This window comes from Electrona antarctica, assembly GCF_951216825.1.
Source record: "Electrona antarctica genome assembly, chromosome: 13".
Taxonomy (NCBI): domain Eukaryota; kingdom Metazoa; phylum Chordata; class Actinopteri; order Myctophiformes; family Myctophidae; genus Electrona; species Electrona antarctica.
The window spans coordinates 44,305,484-44,322,655 of NC_136794.1; the positions used below are offsets into that span (position 1 = coordinate 44,305,484).

The 17,172-nt window shown below is 47.2% G+C and overlaps 1 protein-coding gene across 1 annotated transcript in view; it reads left to right on the plus strand.

Annotated features, from left to right (window-relative positions):
• The window catches only part of LOC306935858 (TSC22 domain family protein 1-like), a 58,430-nt gene extending 42,069 nt beyond the window's left edge, over positions 1-16,361 (plus strand). Inside the window, exons 7-9 of the mRNA XM_079519141.1 lie at positions 12,652-12,703; positions 14,178-14,297; positions 15,733-16,361. Coding sequence (XP_079375267.1) covers positions 12,652-12,703; positions 14,178-14,297; positions 15,733-16,044 — 484 coding nt within the window. The 3' untranslated portion in view covers positions 16,045-16,361. The remainder of the gene's footprint in view (positions 1-12,651; positions 12,704-14,177; positions 14,298-15,732) is intronic.
• The last annotated feature ends 811 nt before the right edge of the window (positions 16,362-17,172 follow it).

The window sequence follows — 17,172 nt, forward strand, 5'->3', positions numbered from 1 at the left end:
TACATGCGAGGTCAAAATGGCTACTCATCAATGCACCTGGCCTGGGACTGACTGACTCCATCACAGGGAGTCAGTCAGTCAGTCAGTGAGTCATTCTCTATAGTGGTCAGTGTCTATAGATGGCCTGCCAGTCATTCTCTATAGTGGTCAGTGTCTATAGGTGGCCTGCCAGTCATTCTCTATAGTGGTCAGTGTCTATAGCAGGTGACGTGCACACACATAGACATCAAAGGGGGCTTCAGCCCCTGTCCTTTTACCCGCCTGTAAAACAACTGCCCTTTCCAGACCACGAATGCAGCATTTACTATATGGTGAAAGAAATGCAAATGCCACTCCTTTCCATGCCATGCCGGAAGGAAGGCAGCATTCAGGAGAATTGCTTTTTCTCTGAAGTGAACTTGAACACAGCATTTTTGCATTGAACAAATTTGTTTAGAAATCCATGTCGTGTATATACACACCGCATCTCCACTAGCTAAAGAGTGCTGGGTTGCGCCCCGAAAATAGCTGATCTACAAGCTCTCAAGAGAGAGCTTGTAGATCTGCTTTTTGGGGGGGATTTCAGCCCCTGCCTCTCTACCACTCTCTCCACGTTCCTGGTCTATAGGTGACCTGCCAGCGAGGCGCTACTGGTATCGTCTATGGCTTTGCCAGCTCTGTCTCTGCACCGTCAAACCGTGGCTCAGCCCAAAAGCCTTTACAACGACACTCAATAGAGAGACCGACCCCCCCTTTTCTCTTTACCCCAGGCAGGCAGGCAGGCAGGCTGAGGCAGCACAGAGAGAGAGATAGATGGATGGATGGATGGATGGATGGATGGATATGGCTCTCAAACTATGAATTAACTTCCCCACTGAGCATTTATTTAGTCTATTAGACATCTAAATTGACGATTTTTTTAGCGTTCTAGGCTTAGATTAGACGTTGAAACAACGTTGTTTCAACGTCTAATCTATTTATAATCTATTTATAGACGGTCTCTATTTAGATCTTGATTAGCCAGGCTATTTTTAGACGGCAATTTAGCCGTCTAAAAGCTGACTATTGCTCAGTGGGTCCCATTGCAGTCAGAACTACAGACTCACTCCCAATCTTCCACCGTAGTCTGAGTGAAAACCCACCTCTTCAGACTCCATCTTAGCCCGTATAGCACTTGACCTATACGACCTTACAGGCGTATGAAAGGCTCAACTTATGGAACTTGGATAGCATTTGATGTAGACATGGCACTCATTATAGTTTCATTGTACAGATATTCTGACGGATGTTCTTAGGGTTCTTAGCTTGCTGTGACTATTTCTATGTATTTGATGTATTACCTTGTGTTGTTGTTGCTTACTGTAAGTCACTTGTTTAAAGGACCACGTCACCACTTTTAAACTTCTCTTCCTATAATTGGTCCTAACTAATTCATGATAAAATACCACCATTTTTTTCTACTCAGTCTGTGTCTCATAGGAAGGCTGTGGGCAGTTCGGACACCCGTCCACCAGTGACATCATCGATGGTGAATCCAAGCTAATAGAAACGGCAGGCTTTCTTTTCCTGAAAAGTTGTAATGCAAAAGTTGAAGCCATCGTTCTCACGATAATACAAATCTAAATATATGTTAAAACAAATCTTGTTTAAAATAAATCTGCCTAATGATGATGTCACTGGTGGACGGGTGTCCGAACTGCCCAAAGCCCTCCTATGAGACACAGACTGAGTAGGAAAAAAGGGTGGTGTTTTATCATGAACATTAGTGAGGACCAATTATATGAAGAGAAGTTGAAAAGTGGTGAAGTGGTCCTTTAAGTAAAAGTATATCAATACTGCAATATAGAGATACAAAAAGTCCAGAAAGTACGTGTGCCGAAGTTCCCGTTTCACAAGTTTTCAAATGTATAACATATTCTGAAAATAGCAGATCTACAAGCTCACAATGCGTCACATCGTGACGCATTGTGAGCTTGTAGATCTGCTATTTGCTAATGGCCAAATGTATATAGGGCCGAAGTGGTTAATATGTTTTGTAATATTAATCCAATAATCCAAACATCTACCAGTAAACTAGTAAGTAAAGCTTTCAAACAATTGTAGCGGAGTTCACTGCATGAAAAGAGGCGTTAACGGGCAATTATGGGCAGTAGATTTGCCCGTTAACCTCAAGTTAAGCAGCATATACAGTAATATACGGTAATATACAGGTGTGATGGTACAATTCGGGAGTTTACCGGAGTTTGTTGGAAAGTTTAACAGGAGTTTCCTGTAATATACACATCCATATTCCATGCTTTTTGCGCAGTGAAAAATATTGGAAATTGGAAATACAAAGTACAGTATAGAAAGAAGAAAAACGCAAAAAAAGAGAACCGGCCAGATCCCTCCTGCACTGTGGCACAGGGTCCCCTAAGCCGTGTGTGTGTGTGTGTGTGTGTGTGTGTGTGTGTGTGTGTGTGTGTGTGTGTGTGTGTGTGTGTGTGTGTGTGTGTGTGTGTGTGTGTGTGTGTGTGTGTGTGTGTGTGTGTGTGTGTGTGTGTGTGTGTGTGTGTGTGTGTGTGTGTGTGTGTGTGTGTGTGTGTGTGTGTGTGTGTGCGTGCATTGTGGCCGAGGGTCCATAAGCCCTCGATGGGTGTGTGTGTTGTGCTTTCTGGGGGGGGGGGGGGCGTTGCGAGGCGGCCCCCGTAATTGGAAGTGACAAGATAAGACCTCCGTCTCAAAACGGACAAAACGGAGGGGCCGACATCCATCTATCCACTCATCCATCCATCCATCTATCCATTGGTTTAGAAAGTCTCTCTCTCTCTCTCTCTCTCTCGACGCTAATCTCTGTTGACGCCTTATGTAACTCCCCCAAAGTCATGTGACCCTGACGTTGCACGCTCTCCCTTGCTCTTGTCACAACACAAACACATATACACACACACGCACGCACACACGCATGCACGCATACACACACACGCGCGCGCGCACGCGCGCGCGCACACACACACAAAGGACGTGACAGTGAGGTCTTAGCAAATAAGAGGCGATGACATTGGCGCGCTGACGCTTCAAACGTAGATACGTATATGATCCTTACAGACGTTCTACAGGAGAGAGAGAGAGAGAGAGAGACAGAGAGAGAGACAGAGTGAGACAAAGACAGAGTGAGACAAGGAGAGAGACAGAGAGACAAAGAGGAGAGAGACAAAGACAGAGAGAGACAAAGAGAGAGAGAGAGAGAGAGAGAGAGAGACAGAGAGAGATACAGATTGAGACAAGGAGAGAGAGAGAGAGAGAGAGAGAGAGAGAGCAGAAAGAACAGGGAAAAGAGGGGGCTACTTTGTAAAAGTTCCGTGCTTAGCGGCGGCCCTTTGGCAGCTCCATGAGATGAGAGAGCGTCGGGGGGTCCAGGGGGTCCGAGAGCCTCGGGGGGTCCGGGGCCGGGTCCGAGGGGTCCGAGGGCCAGGGGTCGACGCCATGGCCGTCAAGCTGTTGCTCTGGGAACTGGAGCAGCACCTCAAGAGGTAACAAACAATACAACCAAACATCTAACAAAAGGGGAATCATCATCGGGGGGGGGGGGGGGAGGCGACTGTCACTCGGCTTATTCGTTTCAGCAGTTGCAACTCTACTGTACGTTCACACTGTACTGTACGTTCACACGGGCTGATGCAAAGATACAGTCTACCATTCACTGTCAATGGAAGCACAGCGACATGACGATGCAAAGATACGGTCTACCATTCATTGTCAATAGGAAGCACAGCGACATGACGATGCAAAGATACGGTCTACCATTCATTGTCAATAGGAAGCACAGCGACATGACGATGCAAAGATACGGTCTACCATTCATTGTCAATAGGAAGCACAGCGACATGAAGATGCAAAGATACGGTCTACCATTCATTGTCAATAGGAAGCACAGCGACATGAAGATGCAAAGATACGGTCTACTATTCATTGTCAATGGGAAGCACGTGAAGCGACGTGACGTCTGTAGCTGCTGCAAAAGATACAAAGCTACAAATTCGTTCAGCTGGTTTCAACTTCAGGCATAATAAAGCTACAAAGACGCCGTGTATCTTTGAATCTCTTTGCATCTTTATTCTTCCACTGTGAACGCAACATACAGTAAGACGTCCTACAGTAGAGCCAGCCCGTCCCCCCCCCCCAACCCCAACCCTGACTGTTATTGTCTGCATGGGGGGAATGTTGAGAGAGAGAGAGAGAGAGAGAGAAAGAGAGAGAGCTGTAAATAGACGGTTAATAGTTAAGCCTCCAGTTAGTAGTCATTGAGCTGCAGATAAGATGCTGTGACTCATCATCCATTCTAATGTATGGGACCTTTAACTCTACACACAGTGACTCATCCATTCTATTCTATGTGATCTTAACTCTAAACACAGTGACTCATCCATTCTATTCTATGTGATCTTAACTCTACACACAGTGACTCATCCATTCTATTCTATGTGATCTTAACTCTACACACAGTGACTCATCCATTCTATTCTATGTGATCTTAACTCTACACACAGTGACTCATCCATTCTATGCTCTATCAGTGGTTCCCAAACTGTGGTGCGTGCACCCCTTGTGGTGCGTGCACCCCTTGTGGTGCGCGAGCGTGCGACAACACGCGTCAATTGTCAACCGCACTGTCTCTATTCGGGGTGTGCCCATATATCGATATCGCAATATATATCGCGGTGGTTCAGGGGTAGAGTGCCTGGATCGTAACCGCAAGGTTGCCAGTTCAAACCCGGGCTCCCCCAGAGTTACTGTCGAAGTGTCCTTGAGCAAGACACTGAACCCCTAATTGCTCCCGATGTGCTAGTTGGTGCCTTGCATGGTTTCCGTTGCCATCGGTGCATGAATGTGTGTGAATGGGTGAATGTAATGCACAATCTATGTAAAGCGCCTTGGATAAAGGCGCTATATAAATGCACCATTTACCATTTACCATTTACCATTGTATCGCCATCCTGATATGGTGATATTGATTTGTTAGTACCAGTCGTAGTACAGTAGTTGTTGTGGACAAGTTGCAAACCTGCAGTCAGTGTTTTACTGTCTGGAGGAGTCAACATGCATGTACTTATTGGCCAGTTTATGACACAAAACATATTTTTAAAACCCATTCTGGGCGGGAACCCCTTTTGGGGTTTTAAGCATTATGTTATACTTTAGCTATTGAAAAATAGCAGATCTACAAGCTCGTAGCGCGGCACCGGGTGCCGCGCTACGAGCTTGTAGATCTGCTATTTTTTTTTAAATCGTGAAATATGTTGTTCCCTGGAACAACATATTCTGAGATGGGGGTCGGAGGCCAAATACATATCATTTTTGGGGTCCTTGTAAAAAGAGCCACCGCTCATCCGCTGAGATGAGCGGTGTGAGGTGTGAGGTGCTGGAGCCACAAAGGGAACATGAGAAACATAATTGGAAGCTCTGCACACTCAGATCTGCTGCACAATCAATGTATTTATTTGGCTTTCGGTCTACTGACCTTCTTCTGCTGGTCCTTGACATGAACCAGTTTGAGCACCACTGACAGAAAACAGGTTTTTCAGAAAACTGTCAGCATTTCGAAGACATTTAGTAGAATGGCTCTCAGGTCTAAAATGGGGTTTAAGCTGTTTTCATTTTCATTTTTATCACAGAATGGTTTTATGGTCATGATTCACCAGCGGACTGACCTTCAGGGCCTGTGGCATGTTGTTGGATCACAGACAGGAATGTCAGGGGTGTGTGCGTGTGTGCTTGTGTGCGTGCGTGCGTGCGTGCGTGCGTGTACAGGTTTTGAGGTGTGTGTGTATGTGGAATGTGTTAAGAGTTGGCTTTCAGGGTGTGTAGCAACGACTCATGTATGGTCCGTGTGTGTGGCTGGCTCTGTGAAGTGGGATTGGGTGTGTTTCAGGTAGGGGGGGGGGGGGGTGTGTGTGTGTGTGTGTGTGTGTGTGTGTGTGTGTGTGTGTGTGTGTGCGTGTGTGTGCATGTCTCCTGAAACCTAAACAACAACAACATTCCTCCCTCTCTCATTCTGTCCTTATCGTCCTGGTGTCACCTTGTTCTCCTGTTTCTCTCTCTTAAGTTTCACCCTGGATCTGTTTTCCTTCTTTCTTTCTTTCGTTCAACCACTCCCCTCCTTTACTTACACCTCTCTCTCTCTCTCTCTCTCTCTCTCTCTCTCTCTCTCTCTCTCTCTCTCTCTCTCTCTCTCTCTCTCTCTCTCTCTCTCTCTCACGTGCAGCAGTATGTGTTGTTGTTTCGTCTCCTTTTCTTTAGGTAAAACTATAACAATGGAAAAGTACTGCACAGAAACTATAATCCCACACCTGTGCTTTTTTTGTTTGTTTTACTTACAAAAACATTGTGGCGTGACAACAAAGCCGATTGTAGATTCTATAGTGTGTCGGCCGTGCAATAAGTGTGTGTGTGTGTGTGTGTGTGTGTGTGTGTGTGTGTGTGTGTGTGTGTGTGTGTGTGTGTGTGTGTGTGTGTGTGTGTGTGTGTGTGTGTGTGTGTGTGTGTGTGTGTGTGTGTGTGTGTGTGTGCGCGCGCACGTGTGCGCGTGTGTAAAGCCATTAGGACCTGTGCAGGCCCATTCCTTCTACACATGCCTTAAATCAGTGATTATTTCCATGAATTGAGTATCCAAATGAGTTTAAAATCCTTCTTCCAAGGCAGTCCAGATTGGACAGACTTCACTAAAGTAAAGGTCTCGACGGCGTTGTGACCGTTTGTCACACGGCCGGGCGGCGAGGGACACACGCATGGCGAACAATAACCACGTAGGATAACATACATTACCTCACAGCTGGAATCACAACACACGTAGGATAACACGCATTACCTCACAGCTGGAATCACAACACACTGTAGGATAACACGCATTACCTCACAGCTGGAATCACAACACACGTAGGATAACACGCATTACATCACAGCTGGAATCACAACACACGTAGGATAACACGCATTACATCACAGCTGGAATCACAACACACGTAGGATAACACGCATTACATCACAGCTGGAATCACAACACACGTAGGATAACACGCATTACATCACAGCTGGGATCAGAACACACGTAGGATAACACGCATTACCTCACAGCTGGAATCACAACACACGTAGGATAACACGCATTACCTCACAGCTGGGATCACAACACAGACGAGGGGACGGCACACAGAGCCTGTCACGGCAGGCTGGACTCTCACAACGAGACGCGTGTCTTGTGGTCTGTGTCTCGTGTCTCCTCAGACAGCGTCAGGCAGCTCCAATTCATTTCCAATGGGAGTCCCTTGGTTTTTGACGAGACAACCTTTCCTCTCGGGCTTCTCCTAAGGTCTCAATCACACTATTAAGACGAAATTGTTCTCTCTGTTCCGGGGGGAGAGGGGGGGGGGCAAAGCAGCTCGCAATTCATTTTCAATGGGAGTCGCTGAGATTCACAGAACAGCTCTGCTCCATGGGGGTGGGGGGAGGGCAGAACACACTCCATGGAGCAGAGCTGCTCTACCCAGCGACTCCCATTGACAATGAATTGCGAGCTGCTCTGCCCCCCCTCTCCCCCCGGAACAGAGAGAACAATTTCATCTTAATAGTGTGATTGAGGCCTCAGGCCCCGTTCACACCTGAGAGACAGCTGTCTTCTCGGTGTCTCCTGTCTCTTCTGTGTGTCGCACAGCTCGCAATGCATTTCCAATGGGAGTCACATGGTTTAATGACACAAGCTTGTTCCATGGGGGGAACGTCAAACTCGTCAAACCATGTGACTCCCATTGGAAATGAATTGTGAGCCGTGCGACACGCAGAAGAGACAGGAGACAGCTGTCTCTCAAGTGTGAACGGCCCCTTACAGACAGCTCCAATTCATTGTTTTCAATGGGAGTGTCCTGATGTTGACGAGACAACCTTGTATTATGGTATTCTGCCCCCCTCCCCCCATTAAACAAGGTTGTCTCGTCAAACCAAGAAGCCTCATACGCACTTATCAAACGCATGTTCTGTGTTCTGTCTGTGATTGATGGTTCAATGCTTTTAAAATGGAAGTCACGTGGTTTGACCAAACACTTGTGTGTTGATGGGCAGCAATGCAGAGACTAATTACTCTCTTATTAGTCTCAAGCCAGGTGTGTAAAACACCCCCCCCCCCCCCCCTCCCATAAAGGCTAGACGCCTCCCCCAATAGGCTAGACACCTCGGACGTAATAAAACAGGTATAGACAGACGCTTTGTTGGCCTGTGTGTGTGTGCGTGCGTGCGTGGCCGCACGGCAACACCACCAACATGCAGTGTTGTTTTTGTCGACTAAAACTATGACAAAAACACGTTCGTCGACTACCTTGTTTCAAGCACCTGGCAACACACATGATAAAGAGACAAAGACGAATACACTAGCTAGCTGCTCTCTCTCCCCGGCTCGTTGTGGGTACTTAGTAAAACAATAGGCGGTCGTTGACCACCCATTATGGCTGCCCAGCACCCCCACAAGATGCTTAATGCGCAGCAGTATCAACATTCAGGACGGGAACCCCCTTTTAAAGATGGAGAAGATGGTGATTTTTGTACTTTCTCTGTTGTGCATGTGTCTATGGAGTTACCATTACTCTAATAGAGCGTCACAGTCCCGCCCCCTCGAGAGACCCGGAAAAGAAATCCCTGTTCATTTTCCCTGAAAATGGTTGAGCACCGCTGACATATAAACAGAAAACTGTTTTTCATTTAGAAGCCTTAGTCAGGTGAAACGTGACTAACAACAGCTCATGAAGACCTAGTCATACTGAGGACCTAGTCCTGATTGGCTGCCACACACGCTGCCGCCATGTATTGGTTACTCAGGTCACATGACCAGGAAATGGGTAACGGGAAGCAGGTAACAGAAATCTTTAGAGCCACCCAATGTTATGTAACGTATAATGTTATGATTGAGACCGGCCGGTTGAGAGGAACGTTCGTTACTAAATAAAGAAACCAGTGCTTCTTTCACCTGACCTGAATATGTGATCATTTCGAGCGAGTGGCAGAGACTTTTGAGGTGTTGGAATGTGTCTTTTGTCTGTCCAGACAAGGTGTTACATTAACATATGTTAACATTAACATATAAATACTTTCACAAACACCTCATGTTAACGTTCAGATAGAAACTGACTCTCTCTCTCACACACACACACACACACACACACACACACACACACACACACACACACACACACACACACACACACACTCACACAATTCACAATCCATGTTATAAGCAACGTTGGGCTTGTTTTTCCTGTAAAGTTGCTTGTAAATATTGGTGGTTAATTGCAGGTGTGTGTTTGTGGTTAAGTGTGTTTTTTTTTTTAAAGTTAAATATGTTTTAAAGGTGATTATTTGGGCTTTTTTTCCTAAATGTTGTTTAAACAGGGGTTCTCTCTCTCGTCATGTCACGGACCCCCAAATAAATAAATATCCTGTTGTGGTGTATCATACAGTATATAACGATACAGAGACACCTCCCTGACAATAACGCTGAGACAGCTTGTTTATTTTTGGACCACAATGCTTATAGTAGACGATTTTAAGATGAGCCCATGTTATTCTCCATAGAGAAATTACTTCCGTGAACCAGGGGAATCGAGGGGATGAGAGAGTGACGTCAGGACTTCGGTATATGTATTTTATAATGTCTGCTTCGCGTCGTGTCTCACTACGCCTCTCAGCCATTTATAAAACATGGTAACCTGAGACCTCTTGTGACTTATTGCTTTATTACCCACGTCATCCTATACCTTTTGAAGCCAATACACCTTTACTTTGAAGCAGAGTGTAGAGTATATAGGAGAGTAGCGACACGCTTTGATCTCGCCGCAAAGCGGGCGCCTATCCCTACATTTTAACAGTGGGCGACGGACAGACACATTTTCCGGAAGTGCATTATTTGTCAATGTGACCCGGCAACTACTGGCGATAGCAGGCGAACAGGCGATGGTCGAAAAGTGGGCGGAGGAACGTCGGCCGAAAAGATACAAATAATTCATATTTTGGGCGACGTCGCACGGCGATTGGGCGATAGCCAATGAAATTCAAGCGACACTCGCCGTGGGTCTCTAAGGTCTCCCGTTGTTAAAACGTAGGGTAAGGGCTATAGTTTCAAAACATTTCTCCTGTGGCTGGAACTATCCCATTGAGATAGAATGAGCACTTCCGCATTCCATTGTTACAATGGGAGTCAACGCGAGTGTCACCACTCTCTTACTATTATTACTTATTGCTTTGAGTGGTTGTGTAAACACAAACATTGTGTAAACACAAACATTGTGTGAACACAAACATTGAAGACAAAAGTGTGAGGACGCAAATTGCGATTGGCCGGAATGACACGATGTATGATGACGTGTGATGATATGAGCGCCCCTCACTTCACGCAGGTGTGATTTTTTTTTAAAAATGTCATCACTTGTACTTCTATATTGCAGTATCGATACCTTAGTAAAACACGTGGGTACTTTCTCCCAGTGTTTTTGCTTGCTAGGCGACAGGAAGAAGTCTGAATGTCTCTCTCTCTCTCTCTCTCCTTCCCATCCGGTTTCCCCCAGTTTCGCCCCCCTCCTCCCCCTCCATAGATTATGCAGATGAGGTGGGCTGATCTTCTGCAGGTAGAGGGGGGCGGGGTCCTACATAAATTAGTCAGATTCTACCCGCGGCCTGCCGGCATGCTTCCTCTCAGCCAATGAAAGGAGGGCCGGTTTGGTGTTGTTGTCCTGTGTGGATAGATTATGCGTGGATTCTCCCACCGAGCTGCAGTCAGTCACCCACTGAGAGAGGAGATGAGCTGACCTTGGATTTAAACACATTTGTGTTTGTTTTTGTTCCCTAAATCCTCTCGGACTGGTTTGGTTTTGGGGGTTGATTGTTGTGGAGGTGTTGGATTGTAACCCAGGCGTCTCTTCTCCTCCTCTCCCCGGGGCACGGTGCGTGTGTGTCGGACAAGCAGAGCGCTCAGAGACGGGACCGCTCACTCGGTGTGGATCTTTGTGTGTGGAGGTGGAGAGGAGAGTTTGGTTGTTTTAGCGGGGATCGGCGCGCTGTTCCCCCGGGCCAGGCTGTGCACTCTTAGCGGCCAGGCTGTGAGTGAGCTGTTCTAGCGGGGATCGGAGCGCGGTTCCCCGGGCCAGGCTGTGAGCATGGCCGCCCCGGTAGGGTCGTGCCTCGCGGTGTCCTCCATGGATCTGTGTCAGCTCCGGAGCTGTTTCTCCATCTCCTTTCTTTCGTCGCTGCTCAGAGCAGAGAGCAGCTCCCCCGGGGAGCACCACCATGTCCCTCTGGAGGACAACAATAGGTGAATATATACTGAAAACTGTTTATATCTACTGTCCTCTGGAGGACAACACTAGGTGAATATATACTGAAAACTGTGTTTATATCACCTGTCCTCTGGAGGACAACACTAGGTGAATATATACTGAAAACTGTGTTTATATCTACTGTCCTCTGGAGGACAACACTAGGTGAATATATACTGAAAACTGTATTTATCTACTGGACAAGACTAGGTGAATATAAAAGATTAAATATTATTTATCTACTGGACAGTACTAGGTGAATATAAAAGCTTCTTTATTATCTCTGAACAATACTAGGTGAATAGGAAAACAGTTTATCTGGACAATAGGTGAATATTATGATGAGTAGGATGATGTCCTGTGTTTTTCATAGAAGTGTGTTTGTACGTCTATAAAAGTTCTGATGAATTGAAAATGGTGGACCCTGTTGTAAACGAGTGCTTTATCATGGTTTCCTCCTCAATGTAGCAGTTTGTGTAACCTGAGTGTGTGTGTGTGTGTGTGTGTGTGTGTGTGTGCAACTAGAATGCATCTATGCATCCACGTTTTTTCCCTCTTTTGTTACACGATTGTGCACATATTTATTAGTTATTGTTGTTTGGTATTGTTTGTATGTCAATGAAAAGGAAGATATTGGAATAGAGCTTTCTTTCTGCAAGGGTGGCAGTGGCTGAATGCTACACACGTACACGCGTGCACATGCACACACACGCACACACACACACACGTGCGCATGCACACACACACGTGCGCATGCACGCACACACATGTGCGTGTGCATGCACACAAACACACACCATTGTTGATGGTCGCTTGTGGATCAGCTGTTATCTACAAGTGACACCGTCGTACGATGAAGTATATACGTTCGGCTAGGGGTTAATAATAATAAACTTGTCTCCATTTTCTCCATGTCTTCGTTTGAACCAACACATTCCCTTTGATTCAGCTCGTGATAGTTTTAACTGTGCTTAGAATGGGGTTTTCTTTTCTTTTTTAAATTAGGGCGGCTGTGGCTCAGGAGGTAGAGCGGGTCGTCCAATGATCCCTGGGTTGGCGGTTCGAATCCCGGCTCCTCCTGTCCACATGTCTAAGTGTCCTTGGGCAAGAGCACTGAACCCCACATTGCCTCCAATGAGTCGGTCGCTGCTAGCTCGCCACCATGTGTGAATGTGGGAAGTGAGGACGCTGGCGTCGACTGTTCGCCGCTTCACCTCCCAATGTATTCTGAACCATTGTAAAGCGCTTTGAGCACTTGGAAAAGCACTATAAAAATACAATTAATTTATTAACTATTTACTTAAAGGTTTTTTCTGTCTTTCTTTCGTTTGTTCTCCAGTTCATCGGGAGCCAGTGTCGTGGCCATAGACAACAAGATTGAGCAGGCGATGGTGAGTTGAAACACGAAGCAGGCATGAGGCACGGTACACCACGTTAGCGCTACATCAGTAGGTCACATTTACTATGAAAACCTGCATCTCCAGTTAGTCACGCCTCCATATATGATCATTCCTCGTGACGACACTGACCTCATCTAACCCTGTATAGCCATACATGGAGAAGGCTGGATCGTCACCTGGATCTGCATATATGGAGCCGGCCAGCAACTCTACATCTGACCTCAAACCCATCCTCCCCCACCCATCCTTCCTGTTCTGACATTCCATTATGTTGATCTGACCTCATCAAACCCTGTACACTCAAGACACTGCCCCCGCTGCCACCCTTAGATCTCCATATATGGAGCTGACCTGTTCTGACATTCCATATGTTGATACCTCATCAAAACCTGTACACTCAAGACACGCTCCATATAAGGCCAGTACAGAATTGGTTCCATAGAATGATGATCTGACCCCCCATGTCAAAGTGCCAGCGCTCTCCCAGCAGTCTGCTGTCACCCAGGCGGATGCGTGCACGCCACCTCGCCCTTTACGCCTCGAGGCGTCTTACTGGTATAATTTACCTTTTGGAACTGAAATAACAGTGTAATAAATAGTAATAGTGATAATAATAATAATAATAATGATAATGATAATATTAGTGATTCCATTCCTCTGGAGTGGATTATATTTATATTATTGATCATTAAGGAATGAACAGAAAAACAGACAGATGGCTGTGTTGTTATTGGAGCCCTGCCTAGATACCGACACACACGCACGCACGCACGCACACTACACATACACATACACATACACATACACACACACACACACTGCTGCCTTGTTAGGTTCTGTTGCTAGGCAAACTCCCAGGCCTTGAGTTGACACGCACTTATACATGTCTGGCTTTCCGATTGGCTGAGGCCGGGGGATAGGGGGCGGGGCCGCTCTGCTGTGGCCTTCGAGTCACTGCAGCGTCACACACACACACACACACACACACACACACACACACACACACACACACACACACACACACACACACACACACACACACACACACTCCATGTTGAATGATGTTCATAGATTAAAAAAGAGATGATCTACAAGCTTAGATCAGCTACAAGCTTGTAGATTAGCTATTAGCTATTTTTACTTTTTTATTTATGTATAATAATGCCAGACAATGTCTTGGTATATTTCAGTTGTTTGTCATATTCTGCCCTGTGCACTCTTTCATTCCGAAACCTAAAATGTAAAACAGAATTATAATTTATATTCATAACGTTCCAGTTAAATCGCAATTATTTGTTTGACAATTAATCGTCAACTTAAATGTTTTTGAGGCAGCCTTAAATGTTGAGGGGGCTGAAGTTAACCACTGTGTGTGTGTCTGTGTGTGTGTGTGTCTCTGTGTGTGTGTGTGTGTGTGTGTGTGTGTGTGTGCCTGTGTGTGCCTGTGTGTGCGTGCGTTCTCCAGGACCTGGTGAAGAGCCACCTGATGTACGCGGTGCGTGAGGAGGTGGAGGTGCTGAAGGAGCAGATCAAGGAGCTGATGGAGAGGAACTCTCAGCTGGAGCAGGAGAACAACCTGCTGAAGGCAAGGAAACATAACCTAACCCAGTGTTTCCCAACCTGTGTCCCGCGGTACTTTACTGTGCCGTTTGATGTGTCCAGGTGTGCCGCCTGATTTGACCGAAAATTTAACACTAACCCTCCCCCGAAAGCATTAGCTACTGAGCTGCAGGATTCCTATTGTTGCGTCAACGACGGAACAATAGACTCTAACGACCATCGGCCATAGGAATGTTAATCACTAGTGGTGTCAAATCTGTCAAGTCTGGATCGGTCAAAATAGCGTCTGCATCGGACGTTGGTTCGATCCTAAAGTTGTGAATCGATATAATTCAACTAACTGCGGGAAAAACACAGATGTACAAGGTTAATTAAATAAGGTTAGGAAGCGAAGACCGTACGGTGGACTCCATGTTGCTCCCTGGAAGGAAAGAAACATGCGCAATGGGCTATATGCAGCCACTTCCGCGTTCAGCTTCCTTTGTCTCAATTGCTCATGTTTATTTCCTTCCAGGGAGCAACATGGAGTCCACCGTACGGGCTTCGCTTCCTAACCTTATTTAATTAACCTTGCTCCAGAGCAACATTAGTGACTTCCTCCTGGGGGGATCGCGAGACGTTCCAAGGCCAGTGAGTCGATGTATTTCTGCCTCGAGGCAGTGGGACGTGCCTCGAGGACCTCCCTAGGGAGACGCCCGAGAGGCATCCTATAACCAGATGCCCGAACCTCCTAAGATGGCTCCTTTCCAGGCTTTATCTTCGGAGGAAACTGACACGTGTTAATGCTAGTAAACAGACGCTGACCACGGTCTATCGGTCACTCACTGAATATCGTAGGTTTGTGCCAATACCGCTGTGGACATTTTAAATAGGAAAATGTTTAAACAATTCCACCACCTAATCCCCACAGCCCATGATCACTGTTCCTAGCGTTATGGGAATGCATTTTAGTATAATATTTTAATGCGCTCTGTGCCGCGCTATGGGCTTGTAGATCTGCTATTTTTTAATAATGTATGTCTGAGTGGTCATTGTTTATCCCATTTTGGGCGGGAACCCCTGTTGGTGTTTATGTTATGCTTTAGCTATTGGAAAATAGCACGTCTACAAGCTCATAGCGGGCACCAAGTCAAGTGCCGCGCTACGAGCTTGTAGATCTGCTATTTTTTTTAAATCGTTAAAATGTGGCACAAATCTTTGAATATATATTCTTTCAGAGCGGACGTTTTCAACTCAAATCTTTGCTTCTGGCGGGGTCCCTGGAACAACATATTTTCAGATGGGGGGTCGGGGGCCAATTACATATAATGTTTGGGGTATTTGACATGAAATATTGAGAACCACTGACATAGAAACATGAGGTATTTCAGAAATCTGTCAGGATCTAGAAGACATTTTTAAAATTTCGAAGTCAGGCCTAAATGTACTAATGGACAACATGGTTCTCCTGTATCTTCCAGACCCTGGCCAGCCCCGAGCAGATGGCCCAGTTCCAGACCCAGGTGATGCAGAGCGGCCCCCCCCTCCAGCCCGGCCCCCCGGGGGGACCCCTCCAGTTCCAGACCCAGGTGATGCAGAGCGGGGCGGTCCCCCAGCCCGGCCCCCTGGGGGGACCCCTCCAGTTCCAGACCCAGGTGATGCAGATCGGGTTGGTCCCCCAGCCCGGCCCTCCAGGGGGACCTCTCCCCCCGCAGCAGCAGGGGGGCGGGGGTCTCCTGCAGACCGTCGCAGCGCCCGCCGTTGTCTCGCACAGTTCGGGCGCCTTGGCGTAGCGTCCCCCTCCCCACGCACCGCACACACACGCTGCTTCCCCGCCATCCGCAGAGCGAGCGCTCCAACGGACGAACGAACGAACGAAGGGTGGGCTGGATTTGGGTGTGACGGACAGAATGGCAGATGGACGGACGTAAGGACAGGAGAAGGAAGGACGGACGGACGGACAGAATGGACGGACGTAAGGACAGTTTGTCAATACCGCTACCTTCGTGGGCGGAGCTTACGAAACCTTCAATGCCTCCTCTTCCTCCTCCGATGGAGAAGCCGAGAATGTCTGAACGCTGTTACGAGACAAAGAGTTTTGCACATTACACACGTGGGGGGGGGGGGGGGCGTTCTTTTTTTTGGGGGGGGGGGGGGGTTACTGCTTCAACCCCGCCCTCCTTACATTAGGCATGTAATAGGTTATTTATTGATAAATCAATATAAATATTGCGTAAATATTAGCCAACCTTTAATGCTTATAGATTGTGAGTGTTTCCGCTGTCCGTCATGGCAGTAGGCGGGGCTCAACGAGGTCATGTGACGGGCAGTAGGCGGGGCTCAACGAGGTCATGTGACGGGCAGTGGGCGGGGCTCAACGAGGTCATGTGACGTGCAGTAGGCGGGGCTCAACAAGGTCATGTGACGTCATGGCAGTAGGCGAGGCTCAACGAGGTCATGTGACGGGCAGTAGGCGGGGCTCAACGAGGCGCTAATGCAAAGAGACAATCTGAAGGCTGGTGGGCGGGGCTTAATGAAACAACTTTTTTTTTTTGCCAAACGCCTGCTCTTCCCCTCAACCCCGCCCCCAAGTTGGATGCGTCGACGATAATGTCTGACGAAGCGACGCCGGGTCATGGCGGACGGACGTTACACCCGAATATTAGAACATTTTAAATAATCACTGTGCCTGTTGTCAATGGATTTCAAGTGATGTCGAGTTTATACGATGATGATGATGATGATGATGATGACAAAAGGGGGTGGCGTTGGCGTTGGGCCACCCCCTTAAACGACATGCACCCCCTTCCCTGGTTGAGAGATTCTTACTTTCCCGTGGATGGAGGGGAGGGGAGGGGGCGTGGGACTGAAGCCTTCTTTTTTGGGGGGAGAAAGGGGGGGGGGGGCTAACGAATGTGAGC